This window comes from Sander vitreus, chromosome 14, assembly GCF_031162955.1.
Source record: "Sander vitreus isolate 19-12246 chromosome 14, sanVit1, whole genome shotgun sequence".
Taxonomy (NCBI): Eukaryota; Metazoa; Chordata; class Actinopteri; order Perciformes; family Percidae; genus Sander; species Sander vitreus.
In genome coordinates, this window is record NC_135868.1 from 11,982,853 (window position 1) to 11,999,025 (window position 16,173).

Consider the following 16,173-nt stretch of genomic DNA (forward strand, 5'->3'; position numbering starts at 1 on the left):
CCATCGTCCTTTAAATGCTGTAAAATAAAAGTTACCATTTCTTTCTTTCCAACACACATTTACTCCTGAAAGACTTACACATGAGGCAGTGTGTCTGAATTACATATTATTTGAGTCATGTTTTATATAAACTAATTAGTGCTGAGACATGCATGATTCAGTCGCTTTATTAGAATGGCCTGACAGAGATCCTTGCTCCGCAAACAGACTGGTAATGTTTTTTTTGCTATCATCAGTACAAATTTGCCCTTTGTAGGACAGAGTGAATGCTATTCTGTGTTGTGCATGTGTGTTTATGTAGCTGTTTATGTGTGCAGTTTTAGTGGAAATCAAGCAGAGATAAGGTCAGCCTGCTGGATGGGGGAGAAGGGGGCAGGTTAAGTGTTTTCCGCTGATGTGTGCATCAGTGAACGCAGATGAAGCATATATATTCAGAGAGGTGATGGTCAGAGTGGAGGCACAAGGTTCTTTGTACCAGCATAACACGCAACGTACAGCATCTCAACACAAAAGGTGAGAACGCAGACACTGTTTTTCAGTACAATTTGTCTTATATCTTGTGTGAAAGATTTTTGTTGACACTTTTGTTTCTCTTTTCATTTTACTTTCCAGGTCTCAGCACAAAGCATCATGGAAGCTGCCATCTGCACCCTCGTTAACCAGTTCAAGACGTACGCTGGGAAAGATGGATCCTCCAGCACCCTGAGCAAAGACGAATTCCAGAACCTGGTGACCTCTGAGCTGCCCAACTATGTTAAGGTAAACCTCAGAAGTTGTTCTGAGCCACTTTGCCTGCTTATTTCTATCTGGCTTTGCATCCTGAGCACCTACAGATAGATATCAAAGATAGTTCTTGACACAATATGTCTGAAGCCTCTTGAGACGTCACTGCACTGTTACTCAGACATAACACTGTGGGTGAGTTGCTTTTACATATAACTCCACTGTTATCCTCATCCTTAGTTCTTTTCTTCTTTTTTTTTCTTCTTTTTTTGGGCATTTTGGGCCTTTATTTGACAGGACAGCTGAATACATGAAAGGGGAGAGAGAGGGGGAATGACATGCAGCAAAGGGCCGCAGGTCGGAGTCAAACCCGGGGCCGCTGCGTCTAGGAGTAAGCCTCTATATATGGGCACCCGCTCTACCAACTGAGCTATCTGGGTGAACCCTCATCCTTAGTTCTACAGATTACTTTCTCTAATTTGAACACAATGTCACATCATCATGTCCTTGGGTAGCCCATTTGAAAGAATCTACATCATCATCTTGTGAAATGTACAATTTATTCACCCTGTATATGAAAACACAATGTATGTGTATATTTCATACCAGTCTTGTATAAAGTACTTGAAAGTAATACTTGAGTAAAAGTACAAGTATCTTACCAGAAAATGACTTTGGTAGAAGTTAAAGTCACCTTTTAGAGCATTACTTGAGTAAAAGTCTTAAAGTATCTGATATTTACTGTACTTAAGTATCAAAATTAATGATATGATATTGTACTTAACTATTAGAAGTAAAAGTAAAAAAAAAACTTTTGAATATGAACTTTAGTGTGGCTTCCTTATAGTGAAGCATAATATTCAGGGTTTTCACACCTTCTTAAACATCAAATTCAAAGTCTGACATTAACAAAGAGAAAAACAGAAACAGAATTCAAATTTTTTGTTCATTCCAACATGCAAAAAACATTTCTTGCAAGTAACGACTAACGAAGACGCTTAGGGGAAATATATCGGAGTAATAATGTACATGCTATTTAGGAAATGTAGTGGAGTAAAAGTGAAAGTTATATAACGAAGTAAAGTGCAGATACGTGAAAATTCTCCTAAGTACAGTAACAAAATGTTTGTACTTCGTTACATTACAACACTGTTTCATAAATTATTGTGATTGTATACTTTTTATATTCCAGTTTAGTGCCTTGTTTTTATGCTGTGTGTCGGTGTATGACATGTCATTATGTGCAACATTGTGACGAAGGACAACCTGGGCTGCAGCTAAAGCTAGTTTTCTTACTATCAGTTATCTTTTCTAATTACTTAATATGTATCAAATCTTTAAAAAAAAATACATCAAATTCAGATCTTAAATTAGCATTATAGGATGTCCAACAAAGGGAAATAACTTAGTTTGTCTTGGAATTTTTTTTTTATTACAGTGGTATAAAACAAAAGAAAGCAAGCAACTACCATATTTAATACCAAATATTCAGTGTTTTACTTGACAAATCACTTAAATGATTGACTGATCATTTAAATGTTTCACCAATTAATAAGTGTAATGTTGTGCCTCTATGAAAATAATCAGGTATGACAAATAACGCAGACACTGTGCATACATTTTACATTTTACATCGTATATAAATTTGTGTTTTATAGTGACTACAGATTATAGTTATCAGTAATGGGCTTTGAGTCATTTCCTACTGTTGTCCAGCAATATATATAACATAATCAAACACAAACACAGATTGAATATGTTTTTTTAAAGGAAAGTTTGTGTAGCTGTTAATGAATTTGTACTTCAGTTATATTTTTTACTACACTCAGCCAATAGGTGGCAGGACAGTCTCGCAGAGTAGTTGATGTTGCAGCTCAGGGTGGTCTTGCAATGATCAGGGTCTCCTCTCTGTGATCACCCACAGAACGCCAGCGATCCCGTGGCCATCGAGCAGCTCATGAGTTCGCTGGATGAAAACAATGACGGGGAGCTGACTTTCTGCGAGTTCTGGCAGCTGATTGGAAAACTGGCGAGCAAACAGGGAGGCTTCACTCAGTAAATCCTGCCACTGTCTTATCAATTGTGGCTTTGAGCAGATTGTGCAACACCAATCAGCTCAATTCGAGCTGTCCAACTGTAAACTCAAAGGCCTACAAGTTCTTTTATCACTCCACCAATGCCACATGTGTAACTCTTTAGTTAACCATTTGTTGAATGCAACTTTGAATTAAAGACTTCATTGTCTTAAACCCTCAGCCGCCAACACTCTCTTTCCTGTCATTCATTCACCACATTATATGATGTCCATGCACCCACATTTGAGTAGGAGTGTATTACAGCCTTGATTTAGGGGCCTGTAATCCTATATGCGTTACTGCTGCCACAAATACACCATCCAGACCATATCTTGTTCCATAGAGCTTCATAATGCCTGTACAAAGCTGCCTGTACAAAGCTGCCTGTACAAAGCTGCCTGTCCAAGCATTAAACATAAAGCGTAGCCTCTTCACTGTCTGTCACTGAGGCCTTAGTGGAATCTGTAATGGGGATATGTGGACCAAATACGTCCCATTATGTATGGGACATTTCAAGCTTTGTAGTTTAATTGCATTGTCCTTGTTTAGCTGTTAGTTACTGGTGTTATACTGTCATGTTGTGTTTATTCTGATGTCTAGACAGAGTTATGTGTGCTGGCTTGCTCCCCAGCTGTTTTATAGCCTATAGGCCTGTTTTAATCCTGCAAAAGAGAGGCGATGCTGCTAACTGCTGTTAAAAAGGCAGATCTTTCAACAGATAAGAAAATGTGACTTTTGTATCCAAATTACACAAGCCAAGGTGCCAGTGTGGGAGGAGTGGTGATGGGCAAATGAGTCACCAGCAATAAAGTGAGAGATTAAAAGAGAAGTGGCACTGGTATGTGTAGGCTGTGTGTATATTGTCTGGGTAGGGAAGTCTCCTAAATGGGCAGTAAACAGCTTTCCCAGATAATCTGGGTGTAGAGGCTTGTATCTCATGTATCTATAGAAGGAAGCACAAGTAGTGAGATTTAATCTGTGGAGGAAATTTAAAAATAATAATTGAAGGCCCTTTCAACTTGGCAAAACTGCTTCTTGCACCACTCATGCCACCCACACTGGCTTTTTCATTAAAGATTCCTTTAGTCTCAAATTTCACAGTTTTAGCTGTCATTTGTAGTTAAAAACTATGATTTTGTTCATGTTTTTTACTTTTGTACTTTTTGCAAAACATAAGTGCATTTTGAATGTGTGTCCCTGGAGACAGACATGTGTAAAAATAAAGGAGAACAAATATACATCCTCCCTAGAAAGGATTGTAAGACTATGGATAATAGCTAGGCTATACTTTAAGTTTCAACGTTTTTTTTTTTTCTATTTCCATTTAATAATGAATTAATAATATAGAATAAAATAGAAAGCGACCGAGCCTTGTGCAGATGAAGTAATCCCACCCGCCCTGTCTCCTCGTCCCTGCAGATGAAGTCGCTCCAAGACACCAGTTTGGCTAGTTGGCGTGAAACTGTAAATCACACATAACGTGAAACAGCTGGCTTAAGAACCAAAGATAATTCCAATAAAAAACAAGTATACTTTCACTCCCTTTTACTGAGAGTTAGAGCCGCTCTCTTCCACATCTCCACTTCTCCCTCTCACTCTTCCAGGTACACGCCCTTTGACTTGTCAGGGGGAAAAGTTTTAAGGAAAACTAAATCACGGAAGAGATTCTGCTGTCCTACTAGTTTGGCAAGTTATCTAGGCTAAACGCGGCGGAGAAAAGCGGAGAAGAGGGCAGAAACTAATTTGCGCAAATTTATACACTTCTCTTGTCCTGCAGACTGTATACGGTGAGTTGAATGCGTCTTTCTGGGCTCTTTTAAGTATCTCCTGCGTAAATCTTGTATTTGTTCATCGTTTTTGCCACGTTTCGATAGACTCTTTCTAGAGCCGTCCCATGAAACTGACTGTAGGATGGTTTCAATGACTCCAGCCCTCAGAAGTTTTTAGGCTCATGTTGCACTTATAACAGCAGAGTAAATGATAATAATTTGTGGCTATTCTGCTATTTACGTTTACTTGTTCGGTTTTATTGACTGTTTGATTGCCATATGCTCTCCCTCTTTCTCTCAGAAAGATATTTGATCAGTTGTCAAGTTGCCGATCAATTGCAAACAGCCTATGAAAAATGAAAGTGACAGGGTATTGAGCCTATAGGCCCACAGTATACCTAGTGGGCATCCGGGTCGCGCGTATAGCGCAATTTTGCGTAAAATCAGTATTTTGCGCACAATATACTTTTTATAAAGAGGCCCACGAAAGTGACAGCGTGGCCTGCTGGGTGGATTTGTGTGGAGCTGTGTCGTTTATGAAAACTTCTTTCAACACTTTTTGTCAATATTTAAAATATCTGGTGTTGATGATGATGATGATGATGATGATGATGATGAGTCCTGGCAAATGTTGACGTTGCGCAACGTCCAGCGTTCAATTGTCTGTATTTTCAAACCTAACTGAGGGATGAAAGACAGCCGCTGTACGTCTGCTTAACGCAATTTACAGCCACAACCTAACTTGTTCCTCTGTTAATATTTTATGCCACACAGCGGTAGTATTGTCATTACTGTGCGCACATACCGTATCACATTCCCCCATTTGGAAAGGCAACACTCATTCTCCTTTGGGCTCTGGAGGGAAACGGGAAACCTCTGGTTGTAGGCCTGTATATTTAATTATTTGCGCAGTTTTTTTTTTGTTTTTTTTTTACCTTTTAAGACAAATAAGGGGATTATTTTGTCTCTTGACAAGACAAGCTGAAGCTCTGACGGTGGACGGGTGATGCAATTCATTCGTCATAATTAGGGCACGTGTTGGGACTCTGTCCAAGCGGGCAATACCACCTTAAGCGAGTTCACTAGGTAAATAATGAATGTGAGAAAGGATAGAAATAGCATCCAAGAATAGAAGAAATGCATTTGCTGGGCATTTTTTAAACAGGATGCACATAGAGCCCTTGTGTACTCAGGCTGTGGAGGGTGTGTCACTGGTGCAGGAAGAAGTCCCCTAAAGTTCCTACAGAACACGGCTGTGTCTCTAATATCACAAAAACTGACAAAAGACATGATATATGGAGATCGAAGTTTAAAAAAAGAAAAGAAAAGATGTGGTAAATAAACCTCTTTTGAACTCAAGCTCATAACATTATCACTATTGCTCAATGACAGTTGTATGGACAATCAGATAAGTTTTACTACGTGCAAACTTGTGTTTGTATTGTGCTCATGTGGTAGATTGGGTAAGAGCAAAAAAAAAACAGGTAGAGATCAGTACGTCAATGAGTAAAATCTAAAAGGGGTCGAGTGAAATGTTAGCTTTTAATGCTATAATGTGACTAACAGGCACATGCTCTAATTGGCCACATATGCTTGTAGTGACCAGCTGTGGAGAAAATGCTTGGCTGGAGGGTGGTTGAGTTTGACATGCACTTCAGTAATTGAGATACTATTTTTTTTCGTCTACAAATAACCGCTCAGCTGACACGAGCAAGGCGGCATCCTGTGGAGACAAGGAGTCTGCAGTGTGTTTTCTCACCAGCATTAACTGTTGTTTGCTCTGCAACATTTGAATACTGAAGCTGACAGATGATTACTGTCACCTCAAACATATCCTCTCACTGCTTTGGGGCACACCAGCTCGTAGTTGGCCTGTAAATTCCTGTCTAAATGATCTCCACAGACAGCAATGAATGGAATTCCTGCAAAGCGGAGACACTTATACTGGCATGTTTTACATTTTGAGCAATGTCTGTTAGATTACCTACACATCTGTAGACAATTATGACTGGGTCTCTATATCTAAAGTGATGCAAAGTCTAGGTGGACTTTTTAATATTTATGCAGGAATTCACTGCTGGTGTGTAACAAAAGTCTTGAAATCCTTATCAAGCCTTGTTGTCAAATGTGGTTGCATGTATTTGTGCGAAGGCTCGAAAAGAAGAAAGGGCAGCAAAGTGAAAATGAGGATGAGACAGTGGTAGGCAAAGGAAGAGAGAGTGCAGCTGGTGAGAGAGATTGAAAGACAGAAAGAAGGAAAGAAAGAGATAGAGAGCAGACAGGGCCTAGGTAATCCCTTATGTAATCTGAAGCTTATCCCTCGGTAGCTTCAGTAGATCAGATGACCTATCAAAGATCAGAACTTCCATTGTGCATCAGAGCTTGTCTCTCAATCAGACTCCCTCTCACCCTCTCCACTTATCTCACGTCACTGTCCCTCCCTTATTGCGGCTCGAGACTCAACACCTGAAACGAAAGGCTTCGCAAGGACACAAGGAGATCCTCTGTTTCATTTTCCACTGTATGGGCCTATCACTTGAATGTGTTTTGAATCAGACCATCCTGGATCTTCCTCCCTTACACTATCTATCTGTCTATCTGTCTGTCTCTCTATCTATCTATCTAACATCTATCTTGACCTCTTCCTTTTCACAGAGAGAGAGGAGTCATGGAGTCTGCTATTCAGACCATGGTGAAGGTCTTCCTGAAGTCATCCAAGGGAAAGGAGAATCTAGGAAAGAGTCAATTCCAGAGCCTTGTCAAGAGCCAGCTCTCCAACATTCTTTCGGTCAGGAAATCTTCATTGAAACTCTCTGAAATATTACCAACACTTATATAATATAACCACCTCACAGAAAAGAACATAGTAGTCTTGCATTAGAGCTGGCTAGTTTTAACTTAATCAGATTCTTAACATTAGCATTGTGACCAAATGGTGGTGTAATATACAGTAGGTGAATTGGGAAAAGTGATCTGATATGATAGAATGACATTTACCAGCATTGTAATGCAGATAGATCCACAGTGTAATTTGCTAATCGTGTGTGGTGATTTCGCCAGTGGAAGTCCAGATAGAGTTACTAATCATCATGCTTGATTGTCTAATGGTTGTGTGTGCCTACTATCCAGGACACAGACAGCAAGGAGGCGGTCAACAACATGGGCCAGGGACTGGATGCCAATCAGGACGGCAAGGTTGGTTTTGAGGAGTACTTGAAGCTGGTTGGCTACCTGGCGGTCTCGCTCAGCGAACAGCGCAACCTCGCCAAAGAGGAGCCTGCCCAAAATGCTGTGTCCGGACAAGTGGCATTAAGTTCCTCCGGCAAAGAAGAGGAGAAACCAGAGGCAAACGCAGAGGCAAATGAGGAAGCAAAGCCTGAAGTGAATAAAGAGGCAAATGTAGAAGCAGTTGCTGAAGTAAAGGTAGAAGAAAATGCAGATGGAAATGTCAAAGTAACGATAAAGTCCGAGGTAGCAAAGCAGGAGGAGAAGCCAGCAGCAGTGGTGGCAGCAGCAGCATTAGAGAAGGCCGCAGTGGAAGTGGTCGTAAAAGAAGAGAAGAAGGAGGAAACCGAAAAGTTGGAGGAAGCTATAGGGAACCTGGCTGCAGCTGTGGAGGCAGAAGTGAAGATAGAGGAGGCCACCTCATAGGGGACAATCCATTCCTTCACAAAACAAATCCCACTACATGCCTACATTCAACACGACACAAAACAAAACATTAATGCCAAAATAAGCAAATAAACCACTAAAGATTTTTGCCAAAATACACACAACACTAAAATACAAGATATTGGAAAAAGTTCAAACACTACAAACCCAGCTCTGAAGAAACCCTATTCCTCAGATAAATAATACATGACAGTAGAATCATTGCTTTGTACTACTAGTTACCACTATGTTCATATGTACAGCATGTGCATCCCACTATATAGCACATTTACCTCATTATGATAATATTCTATGATAGCATGCAGACGTACACTATAATATGCATGCCATTTCCCTGTGAAAAGTTTACTGCAAAATATGATTTACCTGAAGCAGCACACTGACACCCATGGCCAAAGTGTCACTGCAGCCAAGATGTTAAGTTTAAATAACGTCCTCTCCCCACATTTATTTTTATCTGGGTCTTTTCTGCAACTCCTCTACACTACTTACTGTACATTAGTCCATCAGCAGTATATATATATATATATATATATCTCACAGTATATATTTCTTGCTTAGCACTAATGGCTTAAAGGAATAATTTGACATTTTGGGAAATTATTAACTTTCTTGCAAGAGTTGGATGAGACTCTTGTATTCTAGAGTGGTGTCAATCTTCTCAGCTAATTCTCAGTAAAAAAGTGAATACTTTCCCAGAATCAATAACGATTCCTATAATGGTTGCATGCAAATCTGTGAATAACACTATATCATTTTTTACATTCTCATCTTTTAACTCACAATGCTATGTAGCTGACTTGGCATGATAAACAATAAACAAATTGTTTTGCTGAAGATTTGCATTACTTTACCCCATCTTATTGTGTACTCAATGCCCCATCACACCCTTATCTCTCTCTCTCGCTCTCTGTCTCTTTATTTAATTTTTGTAATTCCCAGAGAGGTTCACTTCATGTGGATCCTACAGTATATTCTCTTCACTCATAGTCAGTCATGGGTTAGGAACTGGAAGATCAAGTGAGTAGTAATTAAGTAATTAAGGTTCAAGAACAATACACTTACAGTCAAAAGGGAGCCCCAAATATTCCCATGGGAGTGGGCTGGTGACTAGGGGAGTCGGCCAGAGAAGGTATTAATGCAGCCTAATTCCCCTGGATTAGAACAGGTAGAGAAGAACAAGGTAACAAATACCAAGAGGTAAAGAAGCCCTTAACAGGTGTCACTTTAACAGGTGTCACTTGGTGGCAGTTTGTATCTCAAGTACTTTACAATAAGTGCATTTCTATTTGTTGTGTCTTTATATGGCATTTCAATGGTTATTGCTCCATAAATGTGCTGGATGGTACATTATTTGGAGGGACCCCTGGTAGCAGTGAATGGAGTGACAGAAATGTAGCTCTTGTTCAGGCTTGCGTGTTTGTTTGTCGGTCACACCCTCATAGTGTTTAAAGACCCTGTTTGACCTGCAACTGGATTCTTGAGTCACAGGCATTGGGACACCTCTGGCTTAGGCATTTGATGGGTAACACACCCTTGGACACAAACAATTGCATGAAAGTAATCCCAGGCTCCAGTAATCCTGCCCATCACACGATGTGCTACTGTCAGAGAGATTGTTGTTAAAGGCGCTATTTTAAGCAAAAGATAAAGAATGCTGAGCCATCAATATGAATCTATGTGGTGTGAGCTTTTACAAAAGGCTAATACATAAGATGTTGCATGCAGAAACTAATTTGCTAGTATTTACATTGTATTGCAATTATTGTGGCCAATTATTTGAGTTTGACAAGGCCTCTTTATATTTAACTTTTTTAACCTAACTCTTTCTTGTTTGGACCACTATTGACATCACTTGAAAATGTACTTCTTTGTCACATGATATGCAATTTGTTAATTACAATTTAATGATTTGTAAATTGTCTCATCATCAATAATGCAGCGATGAGAAAAAGGCTTGTGTTGCAGGCCCGCTATGTTATATGTCCACCTGGCCAGCTGCGTAGTGCTTAAGGCACACACATTGGGCACACTACCAAATGTGCACCTTATGCACTGAAAAAGCACCTGGCACTTCAAACTGCTCAGCAGCAAAATGGCCAAGACAAATAAACCTGAGTCATGTGGTCACCCTGCCTCACTGCGACACTCCCATTGTAAATACTCTCTTATTTACACTCACTCTGCTCAGACATTATATTCATAGTACGCTGTTTCCTGCATGCTCTATTACTAACAAACCTATTGGACATGTTGGGCTATTTAGGCTATATTATTATTTCTTTTATTACAACCTATATTATTTTATATCAAAACATTTTCTTATCATGGTACTTCCTGTGAATGATGGAAACATATCACTCTCTTGCACCATCTACAGCCAGCTTTCTGTTCAACATGTACTGTAACTTGTGTTTATATATACAGTACATACTTGTCCCCATAAGCCATGTTCCATGCGTCTTTGTGTTCTTTCTTTGCTCTCAACCAATAATCATGAGCAAAATATGGTAAAATTAAACTGGATAAAGCAGAATTCACTTTGCTGGCACGTTTTAAAATGACTTGCACTAGCAACAGATTCCTGGATTTAGAGTGAATTAAACATTGCAAAATTATTCTATTGCAGCTAATGCTTTCTTTTAACCTATTTGGAACAGCAGATTGACGGACTGTTAGAGCTACGTTTTCTTACAAAGAGGTTGAACTGTCTGCTCTTGCAGTTTTTGTTAATTTCCCTTAGTGTGAACCTCACCCAACCCTAACTCCATGTAGATTAAAAACATGCTGGAATGAAACACAGCAGATTTGCAGGCAGATTGTCATTGACACACAATAAGTCTCATTCATTCACAGTAGATGAAGATAAAAACCTGTGTTAGGAATCCTCCCAGCGGATATAATATGTGCACATACAAGTATATGGATGTGCTTTGGGTCAAAATGTTTGTAATTATGGGACCATTCCCAGGATATTGTGCAGGCTTTCATCATTGTGTGTTGATGTGCTTTGTTTATTTCCTGCCAAGTACTAGAGGGTGTGTTTGTGTTAAGCAGTTGGACTCATTTCAGTCCACTGTCATGTCCAGTAAATTCCATTTTGCTAGTACTTTAACTTCATATGTAATGCTGTATCATTTTTGCTAATTCTATGTAACATGTGTAATGGCTAACATTGAATAAAACTGTGATGATAACATATTTTTGTGTGCGTGTGCGTGTGTGCGTGTGTGTGTGTGTGTGTGTGTGTGCGCAAGCATGCGTGCGTGCGTGTGCGTGTATGTGTGATGGAGAGAAAGCACCTGCAAAGAGAGAGAGGGAGGGGAAGGATAGAGAAACAGAAGTCGAGAGTATGTAAGAGGGTAAAAGAGTTTGGGGGGTGAGGAGGAGGGAGGGGGAGGAGGGAGAGAGGCAGGTGATATTTAAGCCACTGGCAAACTCTCTCCTCATCCATCGCTGCCTTGGCTCAGTCCCCTGTACCTCTTCAAAGACAACGGAGGCCTTCCATCAGCACTCAGGTAAGACAGACAGCTTGGTTTCTGCACAGTACTTTCTCCTCTGTATCTAATGACGGTTTACTTGTAAAGTAAATCAAAAGCATGTTATCAACTGTGCAACTGCAGTAAATAGCTTAGAATCAAAACCCTTCAGGGTACAGTGAGACTGGGTAGCAGAAGACTTGAAAATCGAGGGAACTTATTTTGTCTTGTAAAGGTACCGTTTGCTGTCTTTTGATGCGCAACCTCTGAGAAGAGCATGACAAGGACTTTATACATAAAAAGTGAAGCCAATAGGGATTTGAGTCAAAGCAGTGTTAAGAAATAACAATATACTGGCATTAATGTAGAATAAAGGATGAAAAATGTATCAATAACAACTATAAGAATGGCATGGACGTACATCAATAGTTCATTCTTAAACCAATGTTTTAACTTCATACTTCACTCAACGTTGATATAGTTCCACCATTAAGTTAACATAGTGCATATTCATTATTGCCATGCTCAATGTTGTGATACTGATATAATTTCTGTCTCCATGGTTTCCTATTGTATTGTGTCAGTCAGTGAGACAGATGACCCCTATAGATTTTCCAGTTAGCCAGCTTTGGTGTCCACTCGCCTCTTTTGTCTCCGCTGCCTACAACTCTGACCTCTCCGGGACACAATGCTCTGCAGCATGATGAGAGGCAATAACCGATGACTGACATCAGCATCTCTGTCTTCTTTTGTAATAGCTGATAGTTAATAAATCACGCACAGGGAATGATTGTGTCCCTCAGTATCATGTGTGAGTATGGATTAGCCTCAAAATAATGCCGTTAACTTTTACTTTTTAGCGCTAGATCCCTAAACGTTATACTTGAGCTTGAAAATTTAATGTGACTGAGCAAGTATGGAAGTAAATAAGTTCCTTAATCTGTACACACAAGTGAAGGGTATATGCTGGCACCTCAGGTTATTTAGTTTCTGAATGTGATTACCAGTTGTATGTTTCTCTCCTGGTTTCCATCTTGAATGATAAGGCTGTTACACAATCAACAGACCGAGAACAGGTTTAACACTGAGACCACTCTTCACCGACACCACAGTGGTAATTGTTACATTCAGCTCACAAGAACGATAACCCAAGAAGTGGACTTTTTTTTAAAACAGCTCATATGTTCTTAAATCTATCTTTGAGGTGACATGAAGAAATAAAAAAAATATATATATATATATATTGAGATAGAAAGTCTGCATCATTGACAGTGACTTATCTGTGTCTGTGTGTGCAGTCTCTCCACAAGTCCAGCACAAGAAGCTCCAAGATGCCGGAAACAATGTGTGTAAGATTGTTTCGAAAAGGTTTTTCAACGCTATTCTCCATCTTTCCATCCAAACCTCTGAAATGTAAAACCCAGTGAGGTCACACGCACACATACACACACACACACACACACACACACAGTGACCACATTAACCTAAATTAGGGTGAGTAATAGCCTCTGCATTACAGTGAGTGTTATTCAACCCATTGTATAGAAATGGGGAAACCTCCTTCCTTCTATCCATCTGTCTCTCCAACTATCACTTTGACTTAGAGGTGGCTTCACCCTTGACTGCTATGTGACCGCACATGCAGCTGCGGCTGGAGCGGGCATTTTGTGGCAGACTCTCACCTTTTTACCTGATGCCTTTGCAGAATGTCCAAGGAGCCCAGTTCCAACCTGGAGAGTGCCATGCAGATGCTCATAAAAACCTTCCACAAGTACTCTGGGAAGGAGGGCGACAAGTACACTCTGAGCAGAGGTGAACTGAAGGAGCTGCTACTAGAGGAGCTGGGGACTTATTTAGGGGTAAGAGAAGGAGTGTGTGAATGAATGAACACACAAGTGAAGGTATGCACTCACATACTTAGACACACAAGTTAAGACAAGCTTGTGCAGTGATGTATACACACACATACACACACACACACACACACACACATAACAGAGAACACATTCTTAACTCTCTCTCTCTCTCTCTCTCTCTCTCTCTCTCCCCCTCTCTCTCTCTGTTCGCTCTCTGACAGGGCTCCAAAGATAATGAAGCGGTTGAGAAGGTGATGAACGACTTGGACGCCAACAATGACGGGGAGGTGGACTTCACCGAATTCATCATTCTGATGGGCGCTCTCACTGTCGCCTGCAACGACTTCTTCCTGGATTGCAAAACAGATGAGAAACCGAAAGATGGCGGGTCGGCATAGATGAAAAATTGAATCAGTGCAAGAGAGAAGGGGGGAGAAAAGTGGGCTGGATAGGTGGAAAGAGGGAGAAGAGCAATGGGGGAATGAAGGTGGAGGAGGGGAAAGAACTGTAAGAGAAAGAGGACAGAGTTGCAGTGGACTTTTGTCTTATGCAATTTGTAAACACTACAATTACACATGAGGGGAGCGGTCACAGGACACAGGGCATTCAACAGGAGTAGTGTTTTCTCCTCTGCAACTGTTTTTCATACCACAGCATATCCAGAGCTGGTTGCACTCAGGGTAGTGAGTGACTTTACATACAGAACAGGGTATATTGCAACTTCTTTCAACTCAAATATAGCAGTTTTGACAGCTTCTTGTATGTTCTGAATAAGGCACTGGAAAGTAAGGAAGTTAGAGTTTTGCAGAATGCACAACAGGATGTTTGAGCACTTCTTGCACATAAATAATTTGTGAACATATATTAAGTTACAGATTATCATATTATTGTATGTACTCAGCATTGAACAATAGAATATGATTTATCCCCTTTCTTGTGCCTATTTTGTAATCCGTTTTGGTAATAACCAGTGCATTCTTCAAAATATTAAACATGGCATTTAACCAACTATTAATTGTGGTGGTTTGGTTTCACATACTTAAAAATCTGGCTGCACAAGTACTCATGTTGGGCATGAATTGCTGCACCTGGAAATCAAGTTGAATGGCGCAAAGAGGAACAATGTGTGTGTGTGTGTGTGTGTGTGTGTGTGTGTGTGTGTGTGTGTGTGTGTGTGTGTGTGTGTGTGTGTGTGTGTGTGTGTTGGGGATTCCCACAGAGTAAACTGCTCCAGCTCACACATCCTGCCAACAATATCCTGCAAGTCTTGTTCCACTAGATATAAGCTGACCCAGATGTTTGACTTGGATCTGCATGGAAAACCTCTTCAAAAGAGTGAGAGAGAGAGGGAAGAGAGAGAGAGAGAGAGAGAGAGAGAGAGAGAGAGAGAGAGAGAGAGAGAGAGAGAGAGAGAGAGGGTGTGAGGGAAGATAAAGGGTGTTGGTGTGCATGTGTGTGTCTGCGTGTGTTTGTGAATGGAGTAAGGCATAGGCGGGAAGTGAATCCAATTTATGGAGTACATTAGTCAAGTATGTAACTTGGAAAGCAGTGGTATAATCACAGAGGAATGTTCAAGTTGCTGTGACTGTTAGCACACTTACTGTCCCTCAGTGTCTAACTCACACACACACACACACACACACACACACACACACACACACACACACACACACACACAGAGATCAGTAAATCAACACGTTTTCTTCCACCTCATTGGCTTTTAAAGCTGCTCATCAGTTTTAAAGAACAAATCCTGAGCAGCTGAATTACAGATCCTCTCCTTTGAACTGGAGGGATTTCTTCACTTCTGGGTGTAACTGTGCTGAAACACTGATGAGCCTCCTTTTCTTACCTTCAGCAATATTAAGAAACTGATTCCAAGGTGGGTTCACCCTGCTTTTATTCCTCGGCACTGTGTTCTCTAAAGTGTCCTCCGATTAGGCGGTTTGAAAATTTGAGTTTTGAGGTGCATGCAGATAGGAAAACAATTCAAAACAAAACTTGTGTCAATGACTGTTAACCCTGTTGTAGCCTGAGGGGGAAACAAACTGTTATGACTGTTAACAGCCTAGGTTACCTGTTTTCTCATTCCAAAGGTCCAATAAAACAGCTGCTTTCATGTTGGACAAAAGAGGGTAGACAAAAAAATATTAACACCTTATAAAAAAGGAGAAGCAAATGCCAGTTAACAACATTTGTAACTTACTTGTGAGTCTTTAAGGCAACTGCAGATGTATAAAAAATAATTTAATGCTAATGCCAACAGTTTCAAAAGTGTTAAATACAAATTGCAACAGCGCTCACATATAACTGTCAGTATACCTAGAAGAATTCAGATCCTTTATTAAAGTAAATACAACAATGTTAAAAAAAAGTACAGGCAAAGTCCTGCATCCAAACGAACAAAGTACAGAAGAATGTGCAGAAAAATATACTCATTAAAAGTATTTGTTCTCCAGAAAAATGGCCCCTCTGAGTTATATATTATAATATTATATTAAAGCTGATACATCAATGCATACATTTTAATTTTGTAACTGGTTGCCCCCCTCCAAAGGCTCACATGATAAATCTGAAGGGTCATGAGATAATTAATGGA

At 40.1% G+C, this 16,173-nt stretch overlaps 3 protein-coding genes across 4 annotated transcripts; all 3 read left to right on the forward strand.

Annotated features, from left to right (window-relative positions):
* Positions 1–406: 406 nt before the first annotated feature.
* Positions 407–2,978, forward strand: s100a11 (S100 calcium binding protein A11). The gene is made up of 3 exons (XM_078267163.1): positions 407–513; positions 613–759; positions 2,648–2,978. Exons 2-3 carry the CDS (start codon positions 631–633, stop codon positions 2,780–2,782), a joined length of 264 nt encoding a protein of 87 aa, XP_078123289.1. The 5' UTR covers positions 407–513; positions 613–630; the 3' UTR covers positions 2,783–2,978.
* A 1,477-nt stretch (positions 2,979–4,455) lies between these two features.
* s100u (S100 calcium binding protein U) lies at positions 4,456–11,440 on the forward strand. Its single transcript, XM_078267159.1, has 3 exons — positions 4,456–4,585; positions 7,223–7,355; positions 7,697–11,440. The coding sequence occupies exons 2-3, from the start codon at positions 7,236–7,238 to the stop codon at positions 8,216–8,218; spliced, it is 642 nt and encodes a 213-aa protein (XP_078123285.1). The 5' UTR covers positions 4,456–4,585; positions 7,223–7,235; the 3' UTR covers positions 8,219–11,440.
* Positions 11,441–11,663: 223 nt separating this feature from the next.
* s100s (S100 calcium binding protein S) lies at positions 11,664–14,582 on the forward strand. Of its 2 annotated transcripts, XM_078267160.1 has the most exons (4): positions 11,664–11,757; positions 13,017–13,063; positions 13,424–13,577; positions 13,796–14,582. In XM_078267160.1, exons 2-4 carry the CDS (start codon positions 13,050–13,052, stop codon positions 13,970–13,972), a joined length of 345 nt encoding a protein of 114 aa, XP_078123286.1. In that variant the 5' UTR covers positions 11,664–11,757; positions 13,017–13,049; the 3' UTR covers positions 13,973–14,582. The 2 variants fall into 2 exon arrangements, with proteins under 2 accessions (XP_078123286.1, XP_078123288.1); XM_078267162.1 differs by lacking the exon at positions 13,017–13,063 and having other exon boundaries at positions 11,667–11,757.
* Positions 14,583–16,173: the final 1,591 nt, after the last annotated feature.

Bases quoted from the DNA above. Each gene is read 5' to 3' on its own strand.
- s100s (XM_078267160.1), top strand. The intron at 13,578-13,795 runs GTAAGAGAAGGA...GCTCTCTGACAG, and splicing joins AGCTGGGGACTTATTTAGGG to GGCTCCAAAGATAATGAAGC.
- s100u (XM_078267159.1), top strand. From the start codon at position 7,236: ATGGAGTCTGCTATTCAGACCATGGTGAAGGTCTTCCTGAAGTCATCC. The intron at 7,356-7,696 runs GTCAGGAAATCT...CCTACTATCCAG, and splicing joins AGCTCTCCAACATTCTTTCG to GACACAGACAGCAAGGAGGC.
- s100a11 (XM_078267163.1), top strand. From the start codon at position 631: ATGGAAGCTGCCATCTGCACCCTCGTTAACCAGTTCAAGACGTACGCT. The intron at 760-2,647 runs GTAAACCTCAGA...GATCACCCACAG, and splicing joins AGCTGCCCAACTATGTTAAG to AACGCCAGCGATCCCGTGGC.